The following is a 16545-nucleotide window of genomic DNA, read 5'->3' as shown; positions in this document are numbered from 1 at the left end:
CTCTCTTTTCCATTCTTTTTTCTCTATCGTTTTGGTTTTTTCCCCTCTCTTGATAAAATTTACAATACAGCTGTGTTGAGACTAACCGACATAAAAAATTTTATAATAATTCAATTTAATTTTTTTAAATTTAATTTAAAGGTTGGATGTTATAAAAGTTGGAGTTAATTGATTTTAAATTAAATATTTATATTAAAACAATATGAATTTTGATATGAATATTTAGTTTAGAGATTATTAAATTTAGTATTATAAAAAAACTAAAGCAATCATAAGAGTAGCTTTTAGTTAATTAGGCAAATAATCACTCAATCATAGTCATTTAACATTTGAGTATGAAAGTGTTAATCTCATCATAACTACCAAATTAGGTGCTTAATCCTTTTTGTCCAGCAAATGCAAAATGTCTATAAGCTCCTTTACTCAAACCGTAACTATAATTATACTTTTTTCCTTGAAGATAAAACAAAAAAATTTAAAAAAGACAATTTTTTTGGTACATTAGAACATAATAATAAAATTATGAAATAAATTCAGATTTAAACAATTAATTTTAGTATCCTATTGAATGCCTTTTTGCCATTATGTTTGCCGGAAAACAAATAAAAATTAAAATATTTTAAATACAAAACATATATATATACAATCTAAAATTACAATCGGTTCATATAAAATCTCATTTACAGTGCAAATCTATATAGATCCTCTGTATACAATAATATTTCCACGCATATTTATGGATATGTATTTTTACTCTAATGATATTTAAGTTAAATTGTCTAAACACTGATGATTTTAAAATTTAAATTCCTAACTTTGTAGATTAAGTTTTGTCTAAACCAACGGCACATTTTTTTTTCAAATGCTAATAGCATATAAAAATAGAATTCGTTAGAATTGTGACATTTATATTCGAGATTTAAAAGCAACGTGCGAACTTTTCCATTCGGTCCAATCGAATAGTAAAGAGCTCGATCTATTCAGTATGAAGATTAGACCATCAATACTTCTGATTTTATCAATGTCCGAAACGGATAGCCCAATCATTTCAAAACTCATACTACAAATAGAAATTAAATATGAATACTACAAATCTCAGTAAAAGCCGAGCATGCCGAGCACGATATGATACAATCTGGAAATATATAATACAATTTGGAAATAAATACAAACCTTGATTGAGCTCTTCAAAGCTTGAAGCGGATAGATAAATCTCTTCAAAACACATATACAACGAGGCATTGAATTTAAGCGCAACAGATCTCAGCAATCGGAAGGAACTCACCTCTATATAGGTCAGATGAGTCGGGCACGACCTGATGAAACCAAAGCAAGGTACCAACCTCCAACATGATGGTCGGCCCCTCTAGCCCCTTTTGAAATCTTTAATACGCATGTTGTACTTCCGGCTGATGTGACACGAAATGAATGGACAAGATATGGGTTAACCCGCATCGCATTTATGAGCAATCTGACACATCTGTTAAAGGGTGTCCACATCCAATCTAATGGGACTTGGCCCTAGAGGTCATCAGAATGATTAGGGTACATATACCCTAGAACCAACCCAAAACAAGGGGTTAATTGTCTCTTAGACTCCCTCTCCTCTCACTGCTCACACATATCCTCTGAAACTCCCTCCTTCTCTTTAATGCCCCTTATTATTTTCTCTTTGTATTACCACATCCCTCAAATAATTCTATATCTAACTTGCGCGTCAGAGGGTCTCCACCAGGGGTATCCCCGGTAGGCTCTCTAATTGTCTTCTCATATTTTGTAGATCTCCTTCCTCAAGATCGACTATAGAGAGATCTATACGAAATCTCTAATTGTCCACCCTCATCAAACCAATCACGGATCAATGATCAGTTCATCGGATTGAGCCACTGTACATGTGTCCACGTCCGAAGACCTCGCCAAATCTAAATTTATCAGTTGGTGCCATCTGTGGGAATGAAGAAGACTATCCTGTCGCTGAGGTTTTCAAACAAAACCCATTAAGATTTACATGGCAAACCAAGAAAAGCTAACAACCAGCAACAAGAAAGACCAGAGGGAAGAGAGATGGTGGAAAGACTCAAGAATAACCAGCTATATCTAAAAGACACACGGTGAAAGTGAGATAGAAAAAAATGCTGATGAGAGAAGAAAGTGCAACACAAGGATGATCCATGAATCATGGAAGAAAGGTGACATACGCGAGTTAACTAAGCTGCACGGTTACTTCTTTAACTCAAAATATTTTTGTTATCATAACTAATTACAAAATTTAAAATATTAGATGAAAACCTTATGTATATGAGCCCGAACATGATAGTATACTGAAATAGTTTAAAATCTCTCATCGGTGATTAATATTAGCATGAATTCACTGAGAAAAAGATTATTTATTTAAGCATGTTGCTAAGTAATTGGAAACTTGCAAAATCAATAGTTACATTCCTTTGAAATGTGAAGCACAGTATCTTGCATGTCACGATATTCATTGATAAATATTACTCAATTAATAACGAGCATTCTTGCTAAATATTTTATATGCAAGTTTTTATTTTTTGCTGATAAATTTTAAAAGTAAGAGAAATACTAATAAGCCCGAAATCACTAGTAAAATCACGAGTCTGAATCCCTAAAATTCTCAGTAAGACCACAAATTTGAATTTAGAAATCGTCAGTAAGGCCACGAGCCTAAATCTCGGAATCACCAACAAGGCCACGAGCTTGAATTTTCTAATCGCCAGTAAAGTCACGAGCCTGAATCTCGGAATCGCCAGTAAGGCCATGAGCCTAAATCTCGGAATCGCCAGTAAGGCCATGAGCCTGAATCCTTGAATTCGCCAGTAAGGCCATGAGTTTGAATTAGGGCTAAGAGCCCGAAATTTCTCGAAAAAAGAATCAAGGCTAAGAGCCCGGAAGTCGACCAGAGAGACTAGAAGCCGACCAGAGAGTCAAAGAACTCAGAGAAAAAAATTAGGGCTGAAAGCCTAGAAGATGCTTAAGAGCCAAAGTGCTCAGATGAAGACCCAGAACTGAGAGCCCAGAAGATATCAAGGAGAAAAGAACTCAGACTACGGTCCAGGGTAAAAAGGCCAGAAGACGCATAGGAGCAAAAATGCTCAAAAGCAAACTCAGGGCTAAGAGCCCGAAAGAAATCCAAGGGAAAAATACTCAGAAGAATCAGTGCTAAAAGCCCAGAAGGTGCTGAAGGGCAAAAAATCTCGAAAGATGACTAGAGAGCAAAATGCTTGGACTAAAGTCTCAAGGCTACGAGCCCGAAAAATGACAAAAGCAAAAATGCTTGGAAGACGCTTAAGGGTAAAGATACCTGAAGATGCACGAGAGCAAAAATGCTTGGAAGAGAGCCCGAAATATGCACAAAAGCAAAAATGCTAGGAAGACACTACAAAGCTAAGAGTTCATAAAAGGACAAGAGCAAAAATGCTCGGATAAGAAATCAAGGCTAAGAGCTCAGAAGCCACCTAACAACAAAAATTCTTGAAAGAAAAACCAGGAATAAGAGCCTGATAGAACACAAAAATCTAAAAGCACTCCAACCAAAGCTCAGGGCTAAAAGCCCAAAAGATACTTAAGAGCAAAATGCTCGAACTAAGGTCCAAGAAAAAAAGCCCGGAAGCCATTTAAGATCAAAATACTCAAACAAAGGTTCAGGGCTAAGAGCTTGGAAGACGCTTAAGGATAAAGAGCTTGGATGAAGAATCAGGGCTAAAGAGCTTAAAAGTTGACAAGAGAGTCAAAGAGCTCAGATGAAAAATCAGCGCTAAAAAGCCAAAAAGTATACGGAGAGCAAAAGTACTCGGATGAATAACCATGCTAAATGAGCCTAGAAGATAACAAAAAACTAAAAGCGCTCGGACGAGATACAGGACTAAGTGCTTAAAAAATGACAAGAGTAAAAGTACTCGGATAAAGAATTAAAGATAAGAGCCCGGAAGACATTCAAAAGCAAAATGCTTGAACCAACGTCCATGATAAAAAGACCAGAATACCCTTAAGAGAAAAACGCTCGGATGAGATCCAGGGCCGAGTACCCAAAAGATGCCTAAGAGCCAAAGTGCTCGGATGAAAACCTAAGACTAAAGAGTCCAAAAGCTGACCAGAGAGCAAAATGGTCGGACTAAGATCCAAGGCAAAAAAACCCAGAAGAAGCATAGGAGCGAAAATGCTTAGAAGTAGAATTAAGGTTAGGAGCACAGAAGAAGCATAAAAGTGAAAATGCTCAGAAGTAGAATTAAGCTAAGAGCCCAAAAGGCACTTAAGAGCTCAGAAGACGCTTAAGGGAAAACAGCTTGAATGTCGACCATGAGCCAAAAGAGTTTGGATGAAGAATTAGGGTTAAAGAGCCCAAAAAACGACAAGCAGAAAACTGCTCGTATAAAAACCTCAAGGCTAAAGAGCCCGGAAGACCATAAGGAGCCTGAAAGCTCGGACGAAAGATCAAGACTAAAGATCCCGGTAAAGAGCTCCAATACTTATAAAAATACTCAAGGCTAAAGAACCCCAATGATGATATAAGTGCTAAAAAGCTCAGAAAAATAATTCAAGTCCTGAAAAGCCTAAAATGTCCCTTCTAAAAGGAGTACGAATTGATAACATGAAAAGAAAAAAAAGCACAACCTTTTGAAATTTTTAAAAATTCCATACAGCAACTTGCGATACTCTTTATTATGATCTTTATCAAATAGTTTGTCTATTACTCTTTTCGCTTATATGAATCTTATATATCATTATCTCGACACGCCATCAGAGTTAAAACAAGTCATGAATGACCTACAGACCTAACGAGACATTACAATCTCATATAAGCAACAGGGATGAATATGCCCAATAAGAAAAAGTCTAACAGAAGGGCAAAAATCTTTTACCAACAAGGGCAAGGGAAGCACAAGCCTGCCACATATTTACAAATAAATTATTCCTAAACTTCCTGAGATGAAGCAAATTCACTAGCCAAGTCAAACTCAAACCTGGAAATGGCAAAAGTAGCACAACCAGCCTCGACAGTCGGGCCCGTAAGAATAATATTTCTCGAGGGAGAAACTTAGGCATTTACAGCCTCTAGAGTAGTGAGATTGATAATCATCCGACTAACTGGATCACTACTTTTACTGGGGCACTTCAAGAAGAAGAGACGAGAGTCTTGGAGGCAGAGGTCCTCGATATACGAGTATTAGTAGGCTTCTCAATTGGCCGATCGTTAGAGCTATACTACATGTTCTCACCATCAAAATCGCACTCAATCAGTCGAAGACTAAGAAACTTGCTTAGCTCATCACGGTCAGCCTTTTGCCCAAAATCATACCCATCCGACCATCGAAACTCCAGAACCCGTTATTTGATTTGGTGATTCTAGGAAAGACCTCAAAGAGAAAGGTCTCAAAAAGGTCAGAGTGGAAGGACAAGGCCTGAAAGGGCAGACCACTAAGATCAGGTCAAAAGGACAAGACTGGAAGGATAAGATTCAGAAGGACAGACCACTAAGATCGGACCAAAAAGGCAGACTGCTAAAGCAAGGCCGGAAGGGCAGACTTTCCAAAAGGAAGGCCGCCAAGATCTGATATCCCAAAGGGAAGACTATCAATTTGTTGTCAAATCAACAGACTGAATTTCCTTCTCAAACCATCATAAATAACCCTCAGTGTAACAACCTCTGGGCCCACACCAGTGAATATTGTCTGCTTTGGGTTCACGCCCAGCGTCCTTCCCCTCACGGTTTTATTTCTGGGTCAAGGGATTTACTACCCTGTCTTCTCAAAACGCGTCCACTGGGGTCTCTTGGGGCTTGCCCTTATAAGGCTTCCCCCCTCCTTACCTCTTTCCGATGTGGGATACTTTTAATCCACCTCATGGGGTTCCTTCCCCCCATAAGGCCTGAGCGTCCTCGCTCAGCACACCGTACTCATGAGGCCCAGGCTCTGATACCAATTGTAACATCCTCTGGGCCCACACCAGTGAATATTGTCTGCTTTGGGTTCACGCCCAGCGTCCTTCCCCTCACGGTTTTGTTTCTGGGTCAAGGGATTTACTACCCTGTCTTCCCAAAATGCGTCCACTGGGGTCTCTTGAGGCTTGCCCTTATCAGGCATCCCCCCTCCTTACCTCTTTCCGATGTGGGATACTTTTAATCCACCTCATGGGGTTCAAACCAATCTCTACTTTACTTACATTACAATTTATTATCTTACAATACCTTATATCAATTTACAATACATGTCCACACAACTCTAATCTATTACAAGCAAAGCCTTAACTCTTGAGACTTCCCGAACGTCCTCATACCTGCAACACTGGGGTTAGGGGAGAGGGGTGAGCTAAAAAGCCCAGTGAGTAGAAACAAAGGTATTTAATACATGATGTATGTTATGTTTAGTGTTGAGTTGAGTTTGAACCAAACTGGTGGCATGTGTTGTTTACCACGCTAGAGTTTGATGAGGACCCTAGTAGAGGTCTTATGTTTGTGGTTTGATGCATGCACAGGTTAGGTTCTAGTTCTTTGGATGTGATCCCAGCTTGATGTATGTTATGTTGACCCAGCTAGAGTTTTGATGAGGGCTCTAGTAGGGGGTTCTTTTATGTTTCCAGTTATGTCGCATACAGGTCAATCTCGGTCTATACATCTTATGTTACAGTTTTTATGTTAAAGTTTGATCATGTATGGAATTTGACCAGGTGATAGGATGTATGTTTGGCTTGCTACGGGTCCCGGCGGCCTTAAGCTGATCTGGATCCTAGCGCCGGTGGCGGTTCGGGCCGTTACATAGGGGTACCGGTTTCTGGGTCGTTACACTCAGAGAAGTGAAAGAAAATCTGATAACATATAAAAAATAGGGCCTGTTAAGATCGTGATACGTGTACTCAGGATTTGGAAGGGACGTATGAACCTTTCCATCCGGTCCGACTAAACAGTAGAAAGCCCAACCTATGGAGTATGAAGATCAGACCATCAGCACCATTGACTTTACGAATGCCCGAAACGGATAGGTCGACCACTTCAAGGCTCGTACTACAAACGAAAATTAAATATGGATACTATCGACCTCAGTAAAGGCCAAGCAAGCCGAACACAATCTAATATAATCTGAAGATAAATACAGACCTTGACTGACCTTTTCAAAGTTCAGAGCAGACGGGCAAATCTCTTTAAAGCTCATACTACAACGAGGCATTAAATGCAGATGTGACCGACCTCAGTAATTGAAAGGAACTCACCTCTATATAGGTCAAGTGAGCCAAGCACGACCTGATGAAATCAGAGTAAGGTGCCGACCTCCAACATGATGGTTAGCCTCTCTAGCTCCCTCTGAAGCCTTTAATACGCATGTTGTACGCTCGGCTGATGTGACACGAAATGAATGGATAGGGTATGGGCTAATTGACACTACATTTATAAGCCGCTTGACGCACCTGCCAAAGGGTGTCCACGTCCAATCTGATGAGACTTAACGTTAGAGGTCATCAGAATGATCAGGGTATATATACCTTAGAACCAACCCAAAACAAGGGGTTAATGCTCTTTCAGACTCCATCTCCTGTCACTGCTCACACATATCCCCTGGAACTCTCTTCTTCTCTTCAATGCTCCATTATTATTTTCTCTTTGTATTACCACATTCCTCAAATAACTCCAGATCTAACTTGAGCGTCGGAGAATCTCCACCAGAGGCATCTCTGGTAGGCTCTCTGACCGTTCTCTCACATTTTGCAAGTCCCATTCCACAAGATTGAATATGAAGGGACCTATACAAAATCTCTAAGATATCTACCCCTCATCAAACCAATCACGGATCAACGATAAGCTCATCGAATCGAATCACTATCCAAGTGTCTGCATTCGAAGACCCATCAGATGTCAGTTCATCAAATGCATTATAAGGCTTAGTATGATGAATCATACACATCTGCAAAGAGTCCCCATAATTAAACTACATATTAAATCAATCCTCAATCCTAAATCAAATAGCTCATCTTACTTAAAGAAGCATAGAAAAACACCCAAACAAATATATTTGCCACTAACAAATCACCACTGTCCATACAATCCATATTTGAGATAAGCCAAATCATCTAACTAGCTCCACTGCAACCATAAAAAGATGGCATCAAACCTATGACAATAGCATGAACCACTATTGTGAGAGGATTCATATTTTAAAATCAGTTTGACAACCACTTTTTAGGAAAAAGATGCAGTAGAACTCAATGCAATTTAATCATTTTTAGCGTATGAAATCATTGAAAATATAATAGCACATGGCAGTGAGGTTCCTAAGTTGCTAACATCAAGCATTTAGTAGTCCACCCTATGAATAAGAGCATATAGACCCATTAAGCAACAAAACAACATTTATCAAGGTTATTTCATCAAATCTCATTGAAATATCTTCTTATAAACCTCGTAAATTAAATTAAAAAAAAATATTGCAGAAAGAGTAATCTATCCTTAAGTAAAAGCGATATATATAATAAATTTAGAAAATGTTCTTTTAATAAGAGAATAAAAAAATATATTGAGAAATAAAAAACTCTGAATACCTAAATAAAATTCTCTCTCTATAACTCTAAGGAGAGATTAATTACTGGCTTTAATTATGTGGATAGATCGAAGTACTTGTTTATTGAGATATTTATATTTAAATTGTAAGAAACTATTGTATGGAAATTTTAAGAAATGCAAATTAGCGGCAAAAGTTAATGGAGAGAAGAGCGAAAAGGGAATATATGCAAAAGTGAAGGGCAAACCAGTCATTTCAGATGAACTTCAATTTGGGCTGCGAAGTCATTGAGGGGTAAAAACGTTTTCAAAACCCTTACTTGCGCAAACCCCCCTCTCCGCCCAAAGCCGTTCTTCCCTTTTCTTCCCATAAATGCAAGACCTAGCCTTTCCTTGATACCCCTTTCAGATTGTAGACTTAAACCCCTTTTATATATTGAACAGTCAAGTTTAGTAGCAATCAACATAATTGTTGATTTTAATCGTGGAGAGTGTTATTGAGAGATGGTCGCCCCTGTTAGTACTAGTTCTGCTGCTGCTACTACTACTGGGACGCAATCACAGACGCATACACTCTCCGCTAGAGTGAGGAAAACGATACAATCAATCAAGGAAATCGTGGGAAATTTCTCTGATGCTGATATTTACATCGCCCTTAAAGAGACCAATATGGATCCTAATGAGACCGCCCAAAAATTGCTCAATCAAGGTCAGTTTTTTATTACTTGTTTTGCAAATGGTTTATTGGCATTTTCTTTTGGTTTCCTTGTTGCATTTCAAATGATGGTTGATTGGTGTTCTTGTGCCCATCTTTTTAAAGTTTTGAAGCAAGAAGGTTTATGGGGTCTTTCTGGGGTTTGGAATGGATTAGCTACGAGCTTAAATATTGGGATTTTTCATGCGGTTGTGTTCTTGGCCTTGTTTTTGGTGTTTCTGGGCGTTTTGAGTAACGGGAATTTGTAGCTTTGTGCTGATTATGAGTTTGGAAATTGGAAAGTTAATTGGCGTACTTTTTTTTTTTTTAAAAAACTTCCTCCAAGCGTTTTAAGTTTAGGCTCACATTTTGTTTGGTCTTTTTATTTTTTAAATTCCATTTGCTATGCTTCAGGTGTTTATGTTGTGTTTTCTGCTATCCATTTTTGGTACTTTATGCTGATATTTGACAAGGAATGTTGATAGTAACTAGCTGTCCCTAGTATTTGCCTTGGAAGAATAAGTTCATTAAAATTTGCCTTGCCTTTGATATTTTGTTGTATCAAGAGCAGGCAAATGGTGATTATCGTACGCTCTGACTATGGGAGTCGGAAATTTGGGAGTTTTGGGGTTAATTTGTAAAGTTTTCTGCCTTTCTCTTGGACTTTATGGGTCATTTATGTTCATTATGCTAGTTATGAATGTAGAAGTTCAAGTTAACAGGTATTTAGGGGTGGCCTAATGAAGGTTTATTGGTTTAAACACATTCTTAATGAAGATTAGCTTTTGTTATATGTCAAAGGATGAGTTGATTTCTTTTTTCCTTTTTTATTTTGCCTCTGTCCTGCCAAATTGAGTGTAATTTGCCCATTTAAGGACTCAGGAGCACTGTTGTTGCAATCAATGATATTGTACTATTGGTTGGATGCTTTCTAGGAAATTTTATTAGAGGCAAGGCTTCAGTAGGTTATAGTGTAATGTGAGAATGCTGTTGTGGAATGCGAAATTGGTGGTCGTACTGAGTTTTTCACTTTTTTTCTTATTGGTGTGTGTATGGATTTGTTGGGGAGCTCTATAATGCTCTGATGCTAACTCCTCCTTTTGTGGATGTTTCTATAGTTCTTTACTTCTTTTACATTTTTTTTTTAAATTTTTCTGTGCTATAGTTATTCCCCTCTGGGACTTTTGCTGACCGCTTCTTTTTTCTGGTCATTTATCAGATGATAACTTTTAATCTGTTGCAAGTATAATTCTTATATTCAAGTGTATTCTTATTCTTTTTTCATCAGATCCATTTCATGAAGTGAAGAGTAGAAAAGACAAGAAGAAGGAGGTATAATACTGTTTATGTCTTTGTTTCTTTCTGTCTAATTGTGATTTATCACCCCCTCACCTGTTAAACCCCACTTTCTTTCTTTATTTTCTCTATGGTCTTGTCTTGTTTAGCTGTGAGGAACCTGTAAAGATCACTAAGCTGTTGCTTATCGAACCAATTAATATGTCATGGTGGTGTTTGAGATATCCACTTGTGCTTAATACCTAGTAGTTTAAGATTCTCATTTCTTATTGAAGTTCAGTAATGCACATTGAGGATACTGTTCTAGTTGTATGTGAGTGTTTTTTCTGATCTAACATTTTAGTCATGAATTTACTTGCTTATGGCTTCAGATTATGGGTTATGGAGGTGCTGTTGATTCAAGAAAAAATTCTGAGAATTTGAGTCAAAGGAAAGCATTTCATACATTTCCTGATCGCAATGCTCGACAAGTAGGCTACACTCGAACAGTTGTACTGGGTAATGCAGGAATGAATAAAGAGTTCCGTGTTGTAAGAGACAATAGAATTAACCATAATGCAACTGGAGGAGCAAAGCATGCCTTGCAGCAAGGTTTAACATCCTGCAGTGAGCAAGACATTGTGACTGTTCCTGAGAAGGGGTATATTTATTGTCTTTTCTCTGCTTTTCTCCTGCTCCTATCCATTTACAGTAAATTATTGTTGGTGATTAAAATACTTCATGTTTATCGCACAATTTTTATGTTTCCTGGTTTCAGGTAGAATAATTACAATGAGTAAGACATCAGCTGGTAACCATGACCCCTTTCGATATAATAGTCAGTTGCTATCCACCTGTACTAAGTAACACGTGCCCTTTTCTATTACATTTTTTTAAAGGAACTGAACTTTGAAAAGTGTCATTAAATTATGTGGGTACAGTTAATACAATTAAACTGAGTCTGACCTTCATCCTATGCATGTTTATGCTAACTCAAAGTGCACCTTAAAGCCTTACAATTATGTCAAAATACGGCTTGCATGTAGCTTGTGGTTCAGATGAGCTTAGTTGGGAAGTTGGGTTGCATGGTATTTTGGAGATGCGTAGCTTAAAGTTTTCGCAATTGATGGCGATGATTTCAATCATATGGCAAAATTTCTTTAAATTGCTAAAAAATTTTCATTTGTATGTAGTACTCTTGTCCCATTTTCTCCCTTGACCCTTGAATGCTTACCTGAATAGTGTTTCTGCCATAGTAATTTTCTTTATAAGCTTAAATTGCTTCTTGCTGTCATAATGGTTATGAGGTGATTGATTATAAGTATGTATTGAATCTTCGCTATTGTTAACATTCTGGTTTTAGTGAACCAAGCTTTGAACACTGGGATTTAGAGGTTATGTTTCTCATTTTATAACCCATATAATGGCTGTACATATATTCAAACCCCATCAAGAATGTTCTTTTACTATTTTTGGAAAACCTTTGGGTAATTGTTTTTTTTTTTTTGATACAAAGATAAAGACAATAAGGAAGCAAATGAAAAAAAATGGAACTCTCTTTTGGGGTTGTGGTTCTCATCATACATGTGGTTGATTCTTTTGCCTTTTGAGATTTAATTGTTATTCTTTGTGCATAGCCAAAAGTCTAATCACTGTATAATTACAATATTGAATATGATCCCTTTTTTTCAGCAGCTTATCAGGAACTTCAGGGGATGCAAAGCCTTCTGGTGCAAGAACTTCAACTCAAGCTTCTAATGGACCAATTGATTTTCAATCCAGAGACACCAGAGATACTATCTTGAATGTCACCAACAGGAAAGTAGTATTTGAGGAAAAGCGGAATGTGGTTCCCAATGCAGCTTCGCGGGTACAAGTAATAAAATCCAATCCTCAACATCATTCTGCAACACTGGCATCAAGCAATTCTGTTATTGGTGTGTATTCCTCTTCAACAGATCCTGTTCATGTGCCATCTCCTGAATCTAGATCATCTGCTGCTGTTGGAGCAATTAAGCGTGAGGTTGGGGTGGTGGGTGGTCGTAGGCAGCCTTCTGAAAATGCAATGAAAAATTCATCTATGCCTAGCAGTTCTTTCTCAAATTCAGTTTTGGGAAGCGAAGGTTCAATCTCAGAATCATTTCTACCTTTCCCCACAATTTCAAAAACTGACCAAGTTAGTCAAACTGCTGCAACTGAATCTGTTATTCCCAGTATTTCTGTCAGCAGATCATTCTTAAGCAATCAGTATAACAGGCCACATCAAACAGCTGTGGGTCATCAGAAAGGTAATACTTGGGAAGAAAGTAAGAGGAGAAAGAAAAGGAGGGAGTGTGAGAGTAACATCTTGTTTGAGAAGGAAGAGAAAAAGATTCCCGTCACTACAATATCTTCATTTCATTCTTTTTTTGGTGGTAGAAAAATAATGTATTGATTCAGGTTACTATAATATCTTCATATCATTCTCTTTTCTCAAATAAAAACAAAAAATAAATATAAGGAAAAACGGGATGGAACTGTTTGGCAGGTTCATTTTCCACTTTTTCTCCCTCCTTCACAAACATGAAAAGTGGGGAGTATTCGCTCCCCCCCCCCCCCCCCACCCAAAACGGGCTCTGGGGGAGAAAGGGAGGCATAACTGACTATAATCTTTTTCATGCAGCTGCTCAGCATAATAAGGAATGGAAACCAAAATCAAGCCAAAAATCAAGTGTTGGTAGCCCTGGAGTGATTGGAACACCTAAAAAATCTAGTTCACCACCGGTAGACAATTCTAAGGACATGGAATCAGATACATTGGGTATTCAGGACAAAACCTTGCAAGTGCATGTCTTTGAAAATCAAAACGTGATCATAGCGCAACACATTCGAGTCCCTGAAACTGATAGGTGCAGGCTGACCTTTGGCAGTTTTGGGACAGAGTTTGATACTTCCTGGAATATTTCATCTGGATTTGAAGCTGTTGGAGTTATGGAAGAATCTAATGCAGAATCTGCTGCAAGGTTTGTGTATAGTCTCCTATGCCTGTTCCCCTAGAATTATTCCAAAGTTTGGGGCATCTGAACAACTGAGGGTAATATAGAATGCTACATTATAATTGTATGCAACATTTGATTTGAGATAGAAAGTAAAAAGGAATAGTTGGGACAAGTTATTAAAGAGGCAGAACTATGATTTGGAGGATTAAAAAAGCAGTAATTTAAGAAGATTGAGTTTGAGAGATGGATAATAAAATGAAAATTATTATGGGCCCTATGCAATGTGCATCTGCAAATGTGTGGTTATGCATATAAGCTTGGTTGAAAATTATCGATAGATGAATAAGAATATAAAGTCGATGTTCATTTTATTCAAGCTAAATATGAAATAACAATGGCAGCTTGTCAGTATCTGCTCCAGAGTCTTCCAGTGATGATGCATCTGGCAGCAAGCAGGTAGACTTACTAGAAGAACAAGTTAGAAATTCTGGATCTGATTCTCCAGCATCAGGTACAGTGTCCGAGCATCGAGTGCCTGATGAGTCTTCAAGTCCTGCAAATTTGGACACTTTTGCTGATATTGGTTTAGTTCCAGACAATAGTCCATCTTATACAACTCCAGAGCCACAGCAGCGGCAAGATCGTCCTGAATTACCAAGCTTTTCGGTGAGTCTATTCCTCCATTAAGAAAATCTATTTGGCGTTTCAGGTCCGAACCAAGTTGCATTGGCTGGTGTTGTAGATAGTTAAATAAAGCTTTTATTTGAAATAAAATATCATTTTTCTGTAACCGTTCTTAGTTTTGTAATCTCTCTTATGTTTATTGGCTTGCCAGCAGACATATGATCCCCAAACTGGTTATGATATATCATATTTTAGACCGCCAATTGATGAAACTGTACGCGGACAGGGTCTAACATCACCACAGGAGGTAATTTTCATGCCACAATATTTTTATGTGCATAATAAATTGTTTGCTCCTTTGCTGTTATCTGCCCCACTGTAAATGCATGTACAGGAATGCTTTTATTGATGCAAATACATAAGAGTAGTTTCTGGATCGTTGCTACTTTGCTTTCAATTTGCTGGGATGTGTTGAGGGAAATTATGTTGCGTTTCACAATGATTTGGTTTGGGTACAAGACATTTGGGATGGTTTAGTTATGGCCTCTATACGAACCATGTTTAATGCTTCGGAACCATAAAAACTAAAGTTGCTTGAGAGATCAATGTGTAAAAGAACTCTTCTATAATCGGTTTCCCTGATACTTTCAGCTCAAGATACTACATGCCGTTGCATTATGGCAATTTGAGTTTAATTGTCATTTATTAAATTTCATGTCTGCAGCCCTTAACCTCATATATGGCCAACATTATACCAGCTTCAACAATAACCATGGTACAACAGCAGCAACAGCCACCAATGGCACAGATGTACCCGCAAGTTCATGTTTCACATTATGCCAATCTTATGCCATATCGACAGTTCCTGTCTCCAGTTTATGTTCCACAGATGGCTATGCCTGGCTATTCAAGCAACCCTGCGTATCCGCATCCATCAAATGGCAGCAGTTACTTGCTGATGCCTGGAGGTAGTTCCCATCTCAGTGCAAATGGGCTCAAGTATGGAATCCAGCAGTTTAAGCCAGTTCCTGGCAGCAATCCTGCTGGGTTTGGAAATTTCACTAGTCCAACTGGATATGCCATCAATGCTCCAGGTGGTGTTGGAAGTGTGACTGGGCTTGAAGATTCATCTCGGATCAAGTACAAAGATGGGAATATCTATGTTCCTAATCCACAGGTACAATGTTGATAAGAATTTGATTGTTATGTCTTTCTGCTAGACCTTGATGCTATGAATTATCTAATATGTTGTTTGCTGACCAACTATATAACAGATCATGCATTTCCTAGTTATTTGACATGTTTAACAACTCTTGTTATTAAAAAATGGTTCTAACATGGTGACATACTGCAGTATATGCATACTTGGTTCATTTGTATCCTTTTAGTTAATTTTGTGCTTTTCTATCAATATACTGTTTCAGAAATATAAATTGGTCTAAGGTTTTTTTTTTTTTGAAATGGGGATTAGGGAAATATAAATTGGTCTAAGGTTATAGTGCATATTTGTTGATTGCATTTTAAATGGGAGAAGACTTAAGTTTGAAGCTGCATATAATTGGCAGGCAGAGACTTCTGAAATTTGGGTTCAAAATCCAAGGGAGCTTCCAGGTTTGCAATCTACTCCATACTACAATATGCCTGGGCAAACACCTCATGCTGCTTACTTGCCATCCCATACTGGCCATGCTTCCTTCAATGCGGCTGCAGCACAATCTTCTCACATGCAATTCCCCGGATTATATCCTCCCCCTCCTCCAACGCCCTCTGCAATGGCAAATCCGCATCATTTGGGTCCAGTTATGGGCGGTAATGTTGGAGTTGGTGTTGCCCCAACTGCACCTGGGGCACAAGTTGGTGCTTATCAGCAGCCTCAATTGGGTCATCTCAACTGGACGGCAAACTTCTAAAAAAGTAAATGTCAATCTAACCCCTTGTTTGTAAGGGATTGAAGTGGTTATAGAAAGTTTAGTTTTCATTTGTGAAATGAGTAATCCACATAATGTTTTTCTATTCAATGCATACCGATGCCAATTCTGAATATTCACATTTATCTTTAGACGCATCGAGTAATTACGCTTACCACCCCAAGAGGCTTTCTAATCCAGACAATTTAGCAGTCATTTTTCCATATTGGAAAACATATAGATAGCGAACGTATCGATTTTGCGAAATCAAATTCCGGGTCTTGTACAAATTTATTGTGCGTAGTTAGTTTCATGTTCACCTTTGCTTTATTCCTTTCTTTATGTGATATATAAGAGGAGACAAAGAAGGATTCTTTTGGTGGTTAGTGTTTCCTTTATCAGAGAAAAAGGGGAAGGAGAGTCATTGTTTTGTGTCTCTGTTCTCTTTAGAGATCAGACGTGCTTTCTTCATCGGGATCGCCAATGCATTCACTTTTTCGTGTTTCATGCTCTTGCACCGTCAGGGTCTTCCCCACCCCACTACTTTGGTTAAAGCACACA

General features: G+C 38.1%; 1 protein-coding gene across 6 annotated transcripts; it reads left to right on the top strand.

The window, feature by feature from the left end:
* Window positions 1-8816: 8816 nt before the first annotated feature.
* LOC110626520 (GBF-interacting protein 1-like) lies at window positions 8817-16162 on the top strand. 6 transcript variants are annotated; one of them, XM_021772480.2, is made up of 10 exons: window positions 8817-9215; window positions 10489-10532; window positions 10868-11136; window positions 12168-12763; window positions 13138-13477; window positions 13855-13964; window positions 14049-14119; window positions 14292-14384; window positions 14802-15254; window positions 15643-16162. In XM_021772480.2, exons 1-10 carry the CDS (start codon window positions 9011-9013, stop codon window positions 15985-15987), a joined length of 2526 nt encoding a protein of 841 aa, XP_021628172.1. In that variant the 5' UTR covers window positions 8817-9010; the 3' UTR covers window positions 15988-16162. The 6 variants fall into 6 exon arrangements, with proteins under 6 accessions (XP_021628172.1, XP_021628171.1, XP_021628166.1 ...); XM_021772479.2 differs by having other exon boundaries at window positions 14289-14384; XM_021772474.2 differs by having other exon boundaries at window positions 13855-14119; window positions 14289-14384.
* Window positions 16163-16545: the final 383 nt, after the last annotated feature.

This window comes from Manihot esculenta, chromosome 11, assembly GCF_001659605.2.
Source record: "Manihot esculenta cultivar AM560-2 chromosome 11, M.esculenta_v8, whole genome shotgun sequence".
In the NCBI taxonomy this organism is placed as follows: Eukaryota; Viridiplantae; Streptophyta; class Magnoliopsida; order Malpighiales; family Euphorbiaceae; genus Manihot; species Manihot esculenta.
Note: the sequence above shows the minus strand (reverse complement) of the source record. Positions and strands in the feature narration are given on the sequence as shown.